We start from the raw sequence: 15,057 nt of genomic DNA, 5'->3' as shown, positions 1-15,057 counted from the left end.
TGCGTCAGCTCAACTGGGAAACATTTTCCCTCTGGAGTAGTTTCCAACCCTCCTGGCTCAGAAATGTCAGCTCCCTCAGCAAACTCGGACTTCTGCGCTGAAGACTGTGCAACCTCTGCGTGAGCCCTCCTAGCTCAGCGTCAAGCTCTGCATGGGCCCTTCTGGCCCAATGTCAACCCCTCCTGGGTTTGCGCTGCCTCCTCCTGGTATCTCTCTGCTGCGTATCCTAGGTCTTGGAGAAGATACTCCAACCCAACTATCCCTTCCCCTCAGTGCAATAGTCCACTATCAAAAATCCCACGGCAGTTGATCTGCTTCAGAAAATCGATTCTCTGAACTCTGTGTATGTGTTTTAGCAAGTGATCCTCAAGCCTCCTTAAATAATCTCCTCGTTGACATTCAATGGCCCAGATTAGAAGCTAATCAATGGCTAAGATCATTCCTTCTTGATCCTCATCTTCTTCTAGAAGTTACACCCACAATTTATATTAATACCCTTTAATTATTTTATTTTCTTAAGTTTAGACTTAGGGTCCCTTAAAAAATAATTAATTATTTTAATAAAATTGTTTCTGGGTGGAATTTGACAAAACGGTTTCTGGGTTCTTTGACATACATGTGCCTAAGCCTCCTTACAAAATTTCAGACTTAAGAGCACATCTCGTGCTACCAAAAATCAACACACTGCACAAAGAGTGATGCAGAGGCACCATCATAAGGGCAGAGGGCCCATCTCTTGGTTAGGAAGTCGCTGTGGAGAGTGAGAAATTTCTTATAAAATATCTCTCGGTATTTTTCTCTCTCTACATTGCCAAAATTCTTGTACTCAGGTTTTCTGCTGAAAATTAATAAGAAAACCCTCATCTGGTGCCACCGGTATTCCCACATTGGGTTTCTCTGGGACAATTGTCCAAAAATAACGATGTTAATATTTTCCGTGTGTGTGCTAGAATTTCTCTATTTCCAATATTTTATTTTCCGCAATAATTTATTGTGAAAATTGCAGTAGTAAACTTATTCGATATTTGTCGTAGCAAATAAACTGCATAATTTATTTGACAGTTAGAAGAATATTTTTCAGTTATTGTAATAGATGAAATTTTCGCACAAGCTCCAACTTGGACACTATCACGTTGTCCTCCAGCAAACCATAAGTGCCCAATCACGTCCACACTTGGTCCACTCTCACGCTGCCCTCCAACAATCCACGAGTGGCCAATCCACGTTATAGCATCTACCCCTAGTTAGGGCATCCAATCAACTAGGGAACCCTTACACATGGCTTCCAACGGACTTCTCATCAGACACCCATCCACCTAGAAATTACATCAACTCAAGAGGACATACATACCTGTAACATTATGCAGCTCCTCTTGATAGAACATCCAACCACCTACTGATATAATTTTGCTCATAGGATGGTCACGAAATTGTCCAATACTTCACCCATCAAACTAGTTCAAGACACCAATCTTCATTGTGGAAACTGCCCACTAGTTAGGGCTTCTAACCTCCACGTTAGCCCTTCCTCCTTGGCTTCCACAGGTTGCTCTAAATACGATCCATAACTGATCCTCATACTAGGATCCAACAAATGGCAATTATGGAGAAAGTGACATACCTTAAGTTGCTTCTAGGACTGGTACAAATTATGTTGCTTTGGCTGCCTAGTTAGTGCACCCAACAATTCATTGTTAGCCCTCCCAAACAGCTCCTAAAGCCTCCAAATTTCTACAGCCTAGTCTTCTTGAATTGTTGTTGTGATACGTTCGATATAGGGCTAAGTTCCAACCCTCATTCCACCCACACAAGCTCTGAAACAGAGCTTGTCCTCTGTTCAAACTCCTGTACCAATCCACAGCTTCATTTCTAGGAGAATCCCACCATATATCAGTCAACAAACTGCCCAGAACAGTTGTTTTCTTACTCAGCCTCCACAACAAGGTACCTCACACTTCAAGCAGTCATAAGAAGGCTCCATGTTGCCTTCTCTTCCTCGCTGAAGTGACCCTCCTTCTACGGCCCTAAACAGAGATGTCCCTCTTCCTCCTTACGATCTTCTTTCTCTCCTTAACGCTACCTTTTTGTTGCACCATTGCATGATCAAATGTACTCAGATCACCTCATATTTATACACTAATATGAGGGCTTCCTCCAACGTTATCTTAGGGCTTTGCCAATTGTCATTAGGTCTCCTATCATTAGGCCGACCTTGACCAAGACATGAGCAAACCCAACCATAACCTTCAAAATTCATAACTCCATTTCCACAACTCGGAATCGGATAATTCTCATTGTGTTAGATTCTTCTCGTCAAGAACTATCATCCTCATCCATCACATGTCGAAATGTGCTCATGGTTTGGCCCAAATCTCGATTAGTGCAAAACCCCAAGCTTGGGTTCCAAGCCAACAAGCCTACTTGTGGCGCTTTGCCCTCCAATCCCTGAACCCTAGGGCTTGGAGTACCTCCCAAGCTACACAAAAATCAACAATACCAAGTTCAATAAGGATTTTAGGGATTGGGAAACTCCTTTACACGTCATATCCCCTCAACCTAGCCCTTAAATCCTCACCTCCTTATCCTAGAAATCTTTGTACCTTGCTTGTAGAGCAAGTAAGCTTCATTCTTTGCCCCCTTCTAGGAAAAGGATTATTAAGGTCACTTCACATCTCTTAGTTGATTCATCCTTCACAAGTGACTTTCCATATACCAGGTCTCCTCCCATCGATGAAAGTCCGTAAAGAATGGGGAGTCTTATATGAGGTGACAGTGGGCTAATTCTCCATTGTTGCACTTGATCTAGTAGTTGTCCCTTAAGGTGTCCCTTTTAGGCCCCCTGCCAGTTTGAGCGGTAACAGGTGGGAGCAATCGCGGTGCATTAGATACCCCAGCCTTGATTTTTCCACCCTTCTTTATATGCCTTTTTCCTTTTATGATTTTTCTTTGATTAACTACTTGGGGCTCAAAGGATAAGAGCATGATGTGTAAGGTATAGCAGTGGATACCCTTTTTAAGGTAGGGCAGTTCATTGCCCACGAAGTGTTGGGATAATCATGGGTTCCAGAATGATAAAAGAGGCTCATCTAGGGCCTATAGGAACCAGGGTGATGGCCATGAGTATGGGGTAGAGCTCATTCATTTGGATTTTTCCCACTAGTTAAATGTGTTTGTCTCGGCCATCTTTTGCATTTTGTGGTACATTTTCTTGTTGAATGTGACCAATTATGCTTTTACTTTTCTTTTTAGCTACATCAACCTCTGTGGCATTGTTCCAAGCCCTATGTGGACCCAGTGGAGAAATATGGACCCAGGCGGGAAACATAATTAATGGGGTTATAATGAAAGGAAAGGAAGTGATGTACATGCATGGGGAAGCAGGACCACGCAACCAAAATTAGGGTTTCCCATGTAATACCATCCCTAAAGCCCAAAGGTCAATAAAAGAGATCCCACGGGACTGGGATCCAAGGGTAACATCCAAAAGAGGTCTAGGGGACAGAAGCACAAACCTAGCCCACTCTTTCCGTCGAATCCCCCTATTAACCCATGCCCAAAAGTGTCCATGACAAGCAAACTATAATACTCAATTACCAAATGATAAGGCATACCTTTAGGTTCAGGAGGCCCACCTTCGAACATACAATCACGACAAATGGGTGAGGGACTACATGGTTGGCCCAGGTGGCAGAGAAATGGCACAATGAGCTAGTTAGTGGCTGCAAAGGGTTGTTGGCTGCCAGCTAAGGGCCATCTTGGAGAAAAGTTTCTCCTAGTTGTTAATTTCTAATAGCATCGGATGTGCTCTAGTCACAAAATTTGAAGGGATGCTTAGACACACGCATTCTCCCATACCCAGAAACCGTTTTGGGAAATTCCAGCTGGAGACAATTGTATTAAAATAATTAATTATTTTTAATGGGGCCCTAAGTCTAAACTTAGGAAATTAAAATAATTAATGGATATAAATCTAAACTGTGGGTGTAACTTCTAGATGAAGACGAGGATCAAGCCAAAATGATCTAAGCCATTGATTAGAAGTTAATCTGGGCCGTTAGTTGTCCAACAAAATGATATAAGAAGATGCTTGAGGGGCACTTGGAGAATACACAGAGAGAAGATCAGAAGTTTGATTTTCCGAAGCAGAGCAACTACCGAGAGATTTTCTATAGTGATCTTTTGCAGAGAGGGGCAGGGATAGTATCCGAAGGGAGAACTTTCTCGGTCAGAGAATACTCAACAGAGAAGGCAGAGAGAGATAAGGCAGTGGCAGTGCAGAGCTAGAGAGTCTGACCCAAGACCATGCAGAGGCAGCATAGTAGCCAAGAGGGAATCCGAAAAGAAGCTGAAGGAATCGATTGCAGAAGATGGAAGCCGAGGTGTTAGTCCAGGAGGTGAAAATCGGATTTCTTGAGCAACAAACTGATCAGTTGAAGGGGTGACATTGTCCCCAAAAGGTGTGACATTGGGTTGACACAGTGACTGTGCAGAGGCAGCCAAGGGCAATTCATTCAGTGGCTGGATCAGCAAGGATTTCCAGTGATAGTGTGAGGTAATCTCACTTATATTTTTGTTAGTGATATTCTCTGTCACTGAATTGCCGAGAAGGCATCCAGAGATTGTATTCAGAAATTACTACTGCATAATAAAACCCTTAGTTGTCGCACCAGTTTTCCCACATTGGGTTTTTCCGGGGACATTTGCCCAAAAATAACTATGTAGATGTGTTGTATCTCTCTTGTTCAATTTCTTGTTTCTGCTTATAATGTAAATGGTGTAGACTACAATGTATTAGTTTCGATATTTATTGTAGGAAACGATAAGTAACTTGATTTAGAAATTAGCAAATAGGAGAAACTTAATCGGTTGTTGCAGTAGAAATTTGGGCTTCCAAATTTACACATGGTATCAGAGTTGCAGGTGAAATAAGAGAGCATTTTCGGAAGAGCCCAACGTTGGAGGAAAGGAGTTTGGAATTCCTGCAGAGGCAACAGTTCGAATCCCCTGAGGGTTTGCACAGTCAGGCCAATAGGGAAAGATTTTCGTGGTAAATCTCTCTCTGAGTGAGTTGACAGAGAGGTAGGATTTCCAGATCAAGATTTGTCAGTGGTAGAGGGAGCAGCGCAGCAAAAGCTTCAACGAAGAGGGGTTTTTGGTGAGACGCAGTTTTCTGCAGGCAGTTGTTGGGCAAAAAGACGTTAGAGGGAAGAGAGAGACACGGTTGAGGGAATTCTTCCTCAGAGGACTTCCAGCCAAGGAGTCTGAATTCTCACTTGCTGAGCAGCAGCAGAGAGGGGCAGATCTACAAGCTCCAACAGGGAGTGCGTAGGCCAATCTAGTGTTGCGCAAAGGAGAGAGGAGGTTGTTCTACTTATTTGTTTGATAGAGATGGCAGCCAGTCGACTGAGAGATCAGGATAGGTTAGATGGGGCATCTAACTATGGGATCTAGAAGGTAAGGATGTCATGCCTTCTCGATGAGCACTTTCTCAAAGTCTACATCAACATCGTGGTAGCTGAACTCGCAAATCTAGATCCGCTCAAGAAGTACAAAGGAGAAATGGCGAAGACAAAGAGAATGATCCTCGATGGAGTAAAGGATCATATAGTCTGTCACATCGCTGGCAGAAACACTGCCAAGTAAATGTGGGATGCATTGTCGACGTTGTATCAAGGATCTTCCAAGCAGTGGAAGATGTACTTAGAGTAGGAGATGAGAACTCTGTAGATGCAAAAGGGGGAGCACATTGATCTGTTCCTCTCTAAGCTTCAGGAGACCCGAGATGAGCTAGCAGTGGTGGGGTTAACACCTCAAGGTTCCGAGATGGTAAGACTGGCCCTAAATTCAGTATCTGAGGAATGGCAAGTCTTTGTCCAGAGCATCATGGACAAGGTGACTTTGCCAAAGTGGGATGAAATGGGACAGCTCTTAAGCAAGAGGAATTGAGGAGTGACTTGGTCAAGTGTAAACTTGACGGAAGCAGCAGCAGTGGGTCGAAGCCTAAGGAGGAGGAAGAAAATGCAGCCCTCACATCCAAGGGGCAACAAGAGCAACGGAAGAAGAAGAAAGATGTTTCAAAGATCAAATGCTTCAACTGTGGTGAATTCGATCACTACGCAACACGATGTCCTCTCTAGTAAAAGGACGAAGATGAGAAGCATGATCCGAAGGTTGTAGCCACGAAGATTGAGGAGGAGGAGTTCGCCATGTCAGCCCAGGCATCTCTAGGAGGGAGGTGGGGTGATATAGTGTTGTCGTTCGAAAGGACTGCAGATGGGCAAGATCCTTGAGGAACCCACCTCTCGGATCAATTCCTTGCCACGGGAGCCCAGATCAATAGTAGCAAGATGGACCAATGTGAGTGGGTGCAGAGGAGCGCCAGAGTAACAATTGCAGTAGCTAGTAGAATTAGAGACTGAGTAGCACAGATCAGAGTTGACAGCAGTGCAGTTGGCATAGAGCAGAGGTTAGCAGCAGCGCAGAAGCTTTAGAGGGTCAGCGTAGAGGCAGGAACAATCAGAGTCCAACAATGAGATACAGCATACTAAACACCAGTTCAGTAATTCGGGATGATTTTCCATTGGTGCAGAGGAGCGCCAGAGTAACAATTGCAGTAGCTAGTAGCATCAGAGACTGAGTAGCACAAATTAGAGTTGACAGCAGTGCAGTTGGCACAGAGCAGAGGTTAGCAGCAGCGCAGAAGCTTTAGAGGGTCAGCGTAGAGACTAGCAACAGTCAGACTCCAACAATGAGATACAACATACTGAACACCAGTTCAGTAATTCAAGATGATTTTCCATTACTGATGCACTGGCAACAGTAGTTGGAGAAGGTTGCAACGAAGATGCAATTGGCAGTGGCAGTGCCAGCAGCAACACGGATGCAGAATTTCAGAGGGAGTTGCAGTACGGATGCAGTGTTGACAGTGGCAGGGTCAGCAGCACTACAGATGCAGCATTTGCACAATAGTTGGTGGACAGGATGTCAGACATCAACAGTGCAGAGGGAGATTGTTCAGAATCAGAGTAATGCTTTAGCAGGTTGCATTGCTAGAGCATATTCCTCGCTAAGAGGAAGTGTTGATTTCTGGTAGCATCGGATGTGCTCTAAGTCTCAAAATTTGCAAGGAGGCTTAGACACATGCATTCTCCAATACCCATAAATCGTTTTGGGAAATTCCATTTGAAGATAGTTTTATTAAAATAATTAATTATTTTTAATGGGACCCTAAGTCTAAACTTTGGAAATTAAAATAATTAATGTGTATTAATGTAAAATATGCGTGTAACTTCTAGAAGAAGACGAGGATCAAGCCAAAATTATCTAAACCATTGATTAGAAGTTACTCTAGGTCGTTGGCTGTCCAACAGAAAGATATAAGAAGAGGCTTGAGGGGCACTTGGAGAATACATAGAGAGAAGATCAAAAGTTCAATTTTCTGAAGCAGAGCAGCTGCCTAAGAGATTTTCGATAGTGATCTTTTGCAGAGAGGGGCAGGGATAGTATCCGAGGGGAGATGGTCGGAAAATAGTCAGTAGAGAAGACAAAGAGAGATCTAGCAGTGGCAGTGCAGAGCTAGAGAGGCCGACGCAGGGCCACGCAAAAGCCAAGAGGGAATCCAAAAATCAGCTAAAGGAATCAATTGCAAAACCCTGAAGCCTGGGTGTGAGTCCGGGAGGTGAAAATAGAATTTCCTGAGCAGCAGATTAATTAGCTGAAGGGGTGACGTTGTCCCCAGATGGTGTGACACTGGGCTGACGTAGTGACTGCGCAAAGGCAACGCAGAAGCAACCAAGGGCAGTTCATTCAATGGCTGGATCAGCCAGAATTTCTAGTGATAGTGTGAGGTAACCTCACTTATCTTTTTGTCAATGATATTCTCTGTAACTGGGTTGTCGAGAAGGAATCCAGAGATTGTATTCAAAAATTACTACTGCATAATAATAAAACCCTCAGCTGCTACATTGGTTTTCTAGCATTGGGTTTTTCTGGGGACATTTGTCCAAAAATAACTATGTAGATGTGTTGTATCTCTTTCTTGTTCACTTTCTTCTTTCCGCTTATAATTTAAAAGGTGCACACTACAGTGTATTAGTTTTGATATTTACTATAGGAAACAATAAGCAACCTAATTCAGAAATTAACAGGTAGGAGAAACTTAATCAGTTGCTGCAGTAGAAATTTGGGCATCCAAATTTTAATGCTAGGGATATCACCCACAAAATGGTGGGTAACATCTGGCTCCAACTGGGACACGATCTCTCGAAAAGTGGGTGAAGCTAATCGAACAGGAGGTCACGAGAACTCCAACAATCTTTTGGTTATCGTAGACCTATTACCTGCTCATATTAAAGACTAAACCCATGCGGCAACATGTTTGTACAGTGTCTTATGATCACCCATGATTAATGTTAGGTTGTAAAATCAACAAAAAATAATATATGCAAAATTCTATCTAAATGCATCTAAGCTATCATGAGAAATATCATATGACATTAATTCTAATGTGAAAATCAACATGCAATGCATCCTACTTTAACATGCATATGGTGCAAAACTAATACTAAATGTAATCATAAAGCCAGTGCAACCAACATATAATCATATCAATATAACTCTGCCTTCTGGTATGATTACTCATATAGAAAATCCCAGAACGAATGCAGATACAATTATATGGAGGATGAAGTGGGTGAGAGGTGGGAAAATAATATGCCCACGTATGGATGATCACATGAGAAGAGGTAAGAAAAGGATGTAATCTAGTCCATGAGATCCTCTCTTTTAACCAAAATATAGAGATATCAATGATTAGGCTCATAAATTTTTTATGGATGGTAACCTCGGGCACATTATTTCCATTATCATTTATGTCATATTTTATTGCCTCTATACGGTTATGATTAGTAGGAAAGGGAGACTAATGAGATGGAAAAACACAAGTAGATTTCCCATGATGATCACACTGGAAAGGGGAGATTATAGATTGATCATGATCCTGAGGGGGTGCCCAGGGAGATAAAGAATACTCAATGAGGGGTTCATCCTCGACATTATACTCAAAAAGGGAAAAGGGATCAAGGCCACTTGAGATCTTATGAGACCAAGTGCGGGAATCACTCTCAATATGATGAACAAGAGAAGGAAGCAAAGAGGAGGGTATAGTGTTGTATCCAACAAGTTTCTCTTACCCAAAATCATAAGGCTTCAGGGATTTGAATATAGCATCATACTTATGGGAGGTGGGAGCCTTATCGATTTCCTCAGTATCAAAGATTGGACCTCTCATAAAAGGAAAACTGATCACTTCCAACTGCCCCCCTTTATGCAAGGGAAAATACAATTTCTTCATCCCAAGGGCATTAATGGATGTGTCATCATAAATAATGCCCAAGAGAAAAGTAGGACCAGTCTCAGCCTCATCCTCCTTATCGGTGTCGTAAATGGGAGCACAATCAATTTGAGGACCAATATGGAAGTAATCTCCAATGTCATCTTCCAAGGGGCTAATGGGATCACCTTCCTCGAGGTTCTCAAAAGGAGAGTCATCAGGGGTAATATCCTTGAGAAAGGTAAGGTTAGTCTCAACTCAATCCTTCCCAACACATATGTTCTCCAAATCCTCCTTTTCATCATGTGGACTCGAGAAGGACTTGTCTTCTCGCTCATTACTTAGATTCTCAATGTCTTGATGATGCTGAATGAAGGCTTTCTCTTGGACGCTTAATGTGGGACATACTTGAAAATGTCTAAGAAAGCCATCAACGAACTCCTCAATAAATGAGATGCTCTTAGGCTCATGATCATGTAGCCATGAATTATGACCATTGAGAGATCCCATGAACAACAACATAAGGACATCTTGGTGAACAGCCTCCTCTCTTGAAGCATGTGCATCACATCTTTCCACATGGTCAATTGTGGAGAGTGGATCACCATCAAACACAGGAACCCCACGTACCATCCTTCCCGTGACATGATTAGGGTGCCCAGGGATGCTAGCAATGTCCAAAGCGGGAAATTTATCAAAGAAAGACAACCTAATTGAGATATACATGAAAAATATGTAAGAGTCGCCAGAGTGAATTTAAAGATGCCTAGAAAAATGATTGCTTCACCCTACAAGCATCGACCTTGAAGTTCAATGAAGAACTAGGGCTTCGTTCTTCCAATGGAGTCGCCAATAATGATATGTCAATATGTTGTATGGGGAACAAAACACACGTCTCGTTTCCCTTGCAACGGCGCCAGAAATGTTACTGCTCAAACTAGCAGGGGTTCTAAAAGGGGATCCTTGAAGGGCTATTACTAGCTAAGGCTCCCTGCTCTTTACGTACTTTCATCGATGGGAGGAGACCCATTATGATAAAGATCACGAAATGGATGGACCAATGATAGGGCGAGGGGTGATCCTAGAAGCACAACGATCAATAAAAGAGATCCCACGGGACTAGGATCGAAGGGTAACATCCAAAAGAGGTCTAGGGTATAGGAGCACACACCTAGTCCACTCTTTCCACTAAATCCCCCCATTATTCCATGCTCGGAAGTGTCCATGATAAACAAACTACGATACTCAACTACCAAATGACAAGGCATACCTTAGGTTCGGGGGGCCCACCTTCAAACATATGATCACGACAGATGGGTGAGAGACCACATGGCTGGCCCAGGTGGCGGAGAAATGGCACAACGAGCTAGTTGGTCGCTGCAAGGGTATGTTGGCTGTCAGTTGAGGACCATCTTGGAAAAATTTTCTCCTAGGGATATCACCCACAAAATGATGGGTAACAAGGCCTATACCTCTATGCATATGAGTTGCACCAAAACTCTAAACATGGGCTGAAACTTGTGATCAACTGAGGCTGAGATATGTCTCTTGCTGGCAGAATTGGAAGGGTCGAATTTGAGCATGTTTTGAGGTGCTTCTCCATGGAGAACAGGGCCGAAGTTCATTTGTATGCTTCAAGATGACTGAACCATAAACAAAATTTGATTTAAGGTTGTTACATTATGGAAAGACCTATGATTAGGGGTTGAGATACATAATAGGATAGCGCAAGAGATTTGACCTCAAGAAGAAAGGTTTGCGCAGGGTTTGTAACAATGTAGAGGCCAAGTTGTTGGGTTAATATTCAACAGTATAGGTGCCCTTACCAAAGGGTCGAATTCAGCTGTGTTGTGCTAAAAGCCTTGTTAATCTAGGGTAGAAAATTGGACATTATATAAGGTATGCAATTGCTCCTTTAATATTGATGGATGCTAAGTATTGTTGACTAGTTTCGGCAGACCTATTTGACATCTAGAATACAATTTGAAGGTCTCATTAGAATAGCTCTAAATACAATATGAGAAACAATGATATATGGTAGCGCTTTTATAACTGTGATGTATGGCAAGCAATGATGTATGACACGTCCCTAGCAGTTGTAATATCTATATACATACATACATACATATATATATATGACAAAATATATGGCATGACCTTGTGACCTTGAAAGTGGTATATGTTATGACGTGACATGGATGACTAGTAGCATTCTAATGTCAATGTATGGTAATGATATTGGTTCTGATATATCGTAGTAGTATGGCAATGTATGGCTATGATACTTGACCCTATATTGAAGACAACGATCTTATGACAAAGATGTGTGGCTATACCCTTATGGCAATTATTCTAGTTCCTTGATGCATGACCATAACCTTTGATATGGAAGTGACCTCGTTAGTGACTTTGATGAATGACAATGACAGTGACCTTGATATGGTAGCGACATTTTGATGTATGGCAGTATAATTGTGATGTATGACTTGTCTCTATGATGGTGACTTGACAGAGAAATATGTTACTTGGAGATCTACGTTCCTATACTTGTCTATGGCTAGGTTTGGCCTAGGAGACCTAATGTATTAGATGTTGAAGGATGTGTCTCATACTTATTGTACTTTGTATCTCAATTGAACATTTGATGAATATCCAAGAAGAAGAATTTGGTTGGGTTTTCCCCCTTGTGGGGTTTTGCCTTGGTCTCTGACCTAAATCCTGGTGTCTCTATTGTGCATGTTTTTCTTCAGCTGTTCTTTATTGTTATGCTTCTTTGTTGATGTTACTATTATCTCTATGTAATTGCTAAAGATGCTATGATGTTATGGGGTGAATATAAAGTGAAAATGTTGAAAAAGTTTAAAAATGCAATTATCTACATCAGAGAACAATTTAGCCCTAAATATTAACAAGTCTAAGATGCCTAATACAAGGTCTCACATGGTTTTTACACGGCTTTTGACTTGTGACCTCGGGCTTATAATGGCGATAAATGATGCACTGAAAAAATGTATGTACCCCTATTGACAAGAGGGGTAACAACTCCTAGTAGGTACACCTCCATGATGCCTGCATACCACCCCAAGACATAAAGATGCCTGTCAAAGTAGGGAGTCACCACCCATCAGGTGGATGTTAGTAGTACCATAAAACCAAGCACCACAAGAAAGACGGGCCATGACCATCCACCATTAGGGATCTAGGAGACACTTTTACAAAACACACCAACATGGCCTTACAAGGCTATTACTTGCACACATTTGGGGTTACAAATGTCATGGTCAAAAGTTTTGAAGTACCACTATTAAAAGAGGGGTAACAAATCCGTCAATCTCCTTAAGTGTCATTGATTTTAAGGTCATTTCTAGGACATTCAATTAGACATAGTTCACTATGGTTCATAGATTTGGGGACTTAATTTGTTGGATTTAGACTCGTCCATCATAGAGAAAGTTTAGGTTTTCATGCTTTGCTACATTCACGTAGAATTTGCGACCCCCCACTCGCCACCACCTTTGAGATTGAAACCTCTTTAGACTACATTTTCTTTTGCACTAAGTTCAATGCTTTGCAAATTCCTTAGCTAGTAGGGATCCTCGCCTGTTGTTCCTCAAAGGCCCTAGCCACTATTAGTATCTCTAATCAAGTTCGTCGTTGGCTTGCAAAGGCCACCTATCTGCTTCAAACAGATGACATCTTGATTGATCACCTCCTCTACTCAAATAATCTCTTGAAACCCCTAATCAGCTCCTGCCAAATAAGTAAGAGTTTATTCAAGGTTTTTGGGTTGATCCACCAAGCAAGCTAAGCCCCAAGATAGACTTCTATGCAAAGAACATTTTAGCATTGAGAGCTGGCCTTATTGTCCAAACTCCCCCCCACCTCCAACCCCCAACCCCCCCCCCCCACCCTACACACTTAGGCATAAGATCCCACTTGGGCAGGTTTGGGTTGGTTTTCATCTGACCTCATTAATAATACATTTCAATGCATTACAACTTAAAACTCAATTTAAGATATTTATAGGTTGGGTCTGATAGACTAGTCACTTTTGATTTTGTAACTAGACTAATACGGTTTGGTTTTGCTTTAAATGATTATAACTTAGGTATATCCACAAGATACTCCTAGGTACATTGACCTACCAAGTACCTACTTTGCCCTTTGAAAACATTTCCAAATATAAAAGCATTATAATTATCAATCAACTTCTTTTTCTTTTCTTTTCTTTTGTCGTTTTGTAATCAAAGATAAATACAAGTGTTCAGAAAAATAAAAATGTTCTTTTGATTCAAGTGCGGCTTTGACTTTCCTAGGTCTTATTTCATCTTGAAATTTTATTAACTCTTCCAAAGAGTAATGAATACTTCAAAGTTTAAACCCTTTAATTAGATCATGTAAACAGCACTATTTATAATATATATCAACTAAAAATCGTAGGAAAGTGTAATTTTATTTCAAGAGAAAGGCACTAATACTATAATGGAGCAGTTTCTTCATTCCTGCACTAACTGAAAGGGCTGGTTTTCTTTTTATGTTTCAATGGTTGTGCTAGTACAGGAAGGCATTTAGCTTGATTTTAACTAATACTTAAATGACATTTATACTTGAAACCATTCTAAAACAAAAGAAATGATGATACAGCATTCAAAAGCTTATCTAACAAAAGCATGCAAATGGCAAGCATGGAATGATCTATCATTGAAATTATGATTTCAAGAGGGTCTTTACCAGTAACATTTTCAGTACTAGGCTTGTGCCCAATTGTGCAAGGCATGATTTTATGTATGATTGAGGTTCTTTGTTGACATACTTTGCGATGCTGTGTCCCTCCTCAAATGTCTGCAAAAAACTTGTGGTGAATCAAATGTATCAGGATTCTATGACCCATAATAAAAATTTCAATATAGAACGTACCCTCTCATACTTTCCATCCCATTTTGCACTAACTGTAGGAAAAAATAATTATATTTCATGACCAATCCAAAAATATTAATGAGGATCTCAACATAGGATATTCTACCACATACTTCCACCAAGACTGCAGGATGTATAAAGGGATAAATTGGTTCAGGAAAGTCTATATTTTTCCACTTTCGAAAGTTGTGCTTGAACCTTATCAAATGTGTAGCCTCAAGGGTCAAGTCTACCTGAAAATTATCAAAATCAATTTGTATAAGCTTTAGACTCTAGAGGAATAGAACTGGTAAAGAAAATCATGAATAAGTAATAAATGATCATTGGAATTGAAAAACTACAAATCTTGGCAAACATGCAAAATTGCCTTGTAGCTAAGTCAAGATTTCTGTCATGGCCCCAAAATTCCTCCCTTGGGATCAGGAGTATTCTTTCTTTGCAAATCTGTGTGGTGCATCCACTGAAATTTCCATGCCTGTACTTAATGTCATGACTTCAAATCACACAAGCTTAAACACATGTTCTATGCTCACTATTATCTGCCTGGAATAGAAAATAAAGTGGAAAGCATAACATTATAGAAACACTAACATATATAAGATTAATCACATGATTTCTATCAAACTGCATAAATATCATCATAACTAAATAAATATCAAATAGGCTTTTTCTAATTCTCTTCTCTAAGGCTGTCCTATTGTTGTATCCTTTTTCACTTCATTTTATCCCAAGATTTCATTTTGCCATTTTCTAAGAGTTGCATCTACACTCCCACATTGTACTTGTACTGGATGTATCCTTTAGTACCA

At 41.1% G+C, this 15,057-nt stretch overlaps 1 protein-coding gene across 11 annotated transcripts in view; it reads right to left on the bottom strand.

Annotated features, from left to right (window-relative positions):
* LOC149253377 (uncharacterized) overlaps nucleotides 1–15,057 on the bottom strand; it is a 323,687-nt gene that overhangs the window by 179,318 nt on the left and 129,312 nt on the right. For 10 of the 11 annotated variants that reach the window (XM_089459908.1, XM_089459910.1, XM_089459906.1 and 7 more), the window contains exons 9-10: nucleotides 14,362–14,481; nucleotides 14,063–14,173 (exon numbers count right to left, since the gene is read on the bottom strand). In XM_089459908.1, the coding sequence (XP_089316034.1) occupies nucleotides 14,063–14,173; nucleotides 14,362–14,481 (231 nt within the window). The remainder of the gene's footprint in view (nucleotides 1–14,062; nucleotides 14,174–14,361; nucleotides 14,482–15,057) is intronic. The other variant, XM_089459904.1, reaches the window with a different exon arrangement.

The sequence above is a fragment of the Pinus tabuliformis genome, chromosome 7 (genome assembly GCF_031772625.1).
Source record: "Pinus tabuliformis cultivar Carrire ecotype Pingquan chromosome 7, CPIR1, whole genome shotgun sequence".
Lineage (NCBI taxonomy): Eukaryota > Viridiplantae > Streptophyta > Pinopsida > Pinales > Pinaceae > Pinus > Pinus tabuliformis.
Note: the sequence above shows the minus strand (reverse complement) of the source record. Positions and strands in the feature narration are given on the sequence as shown.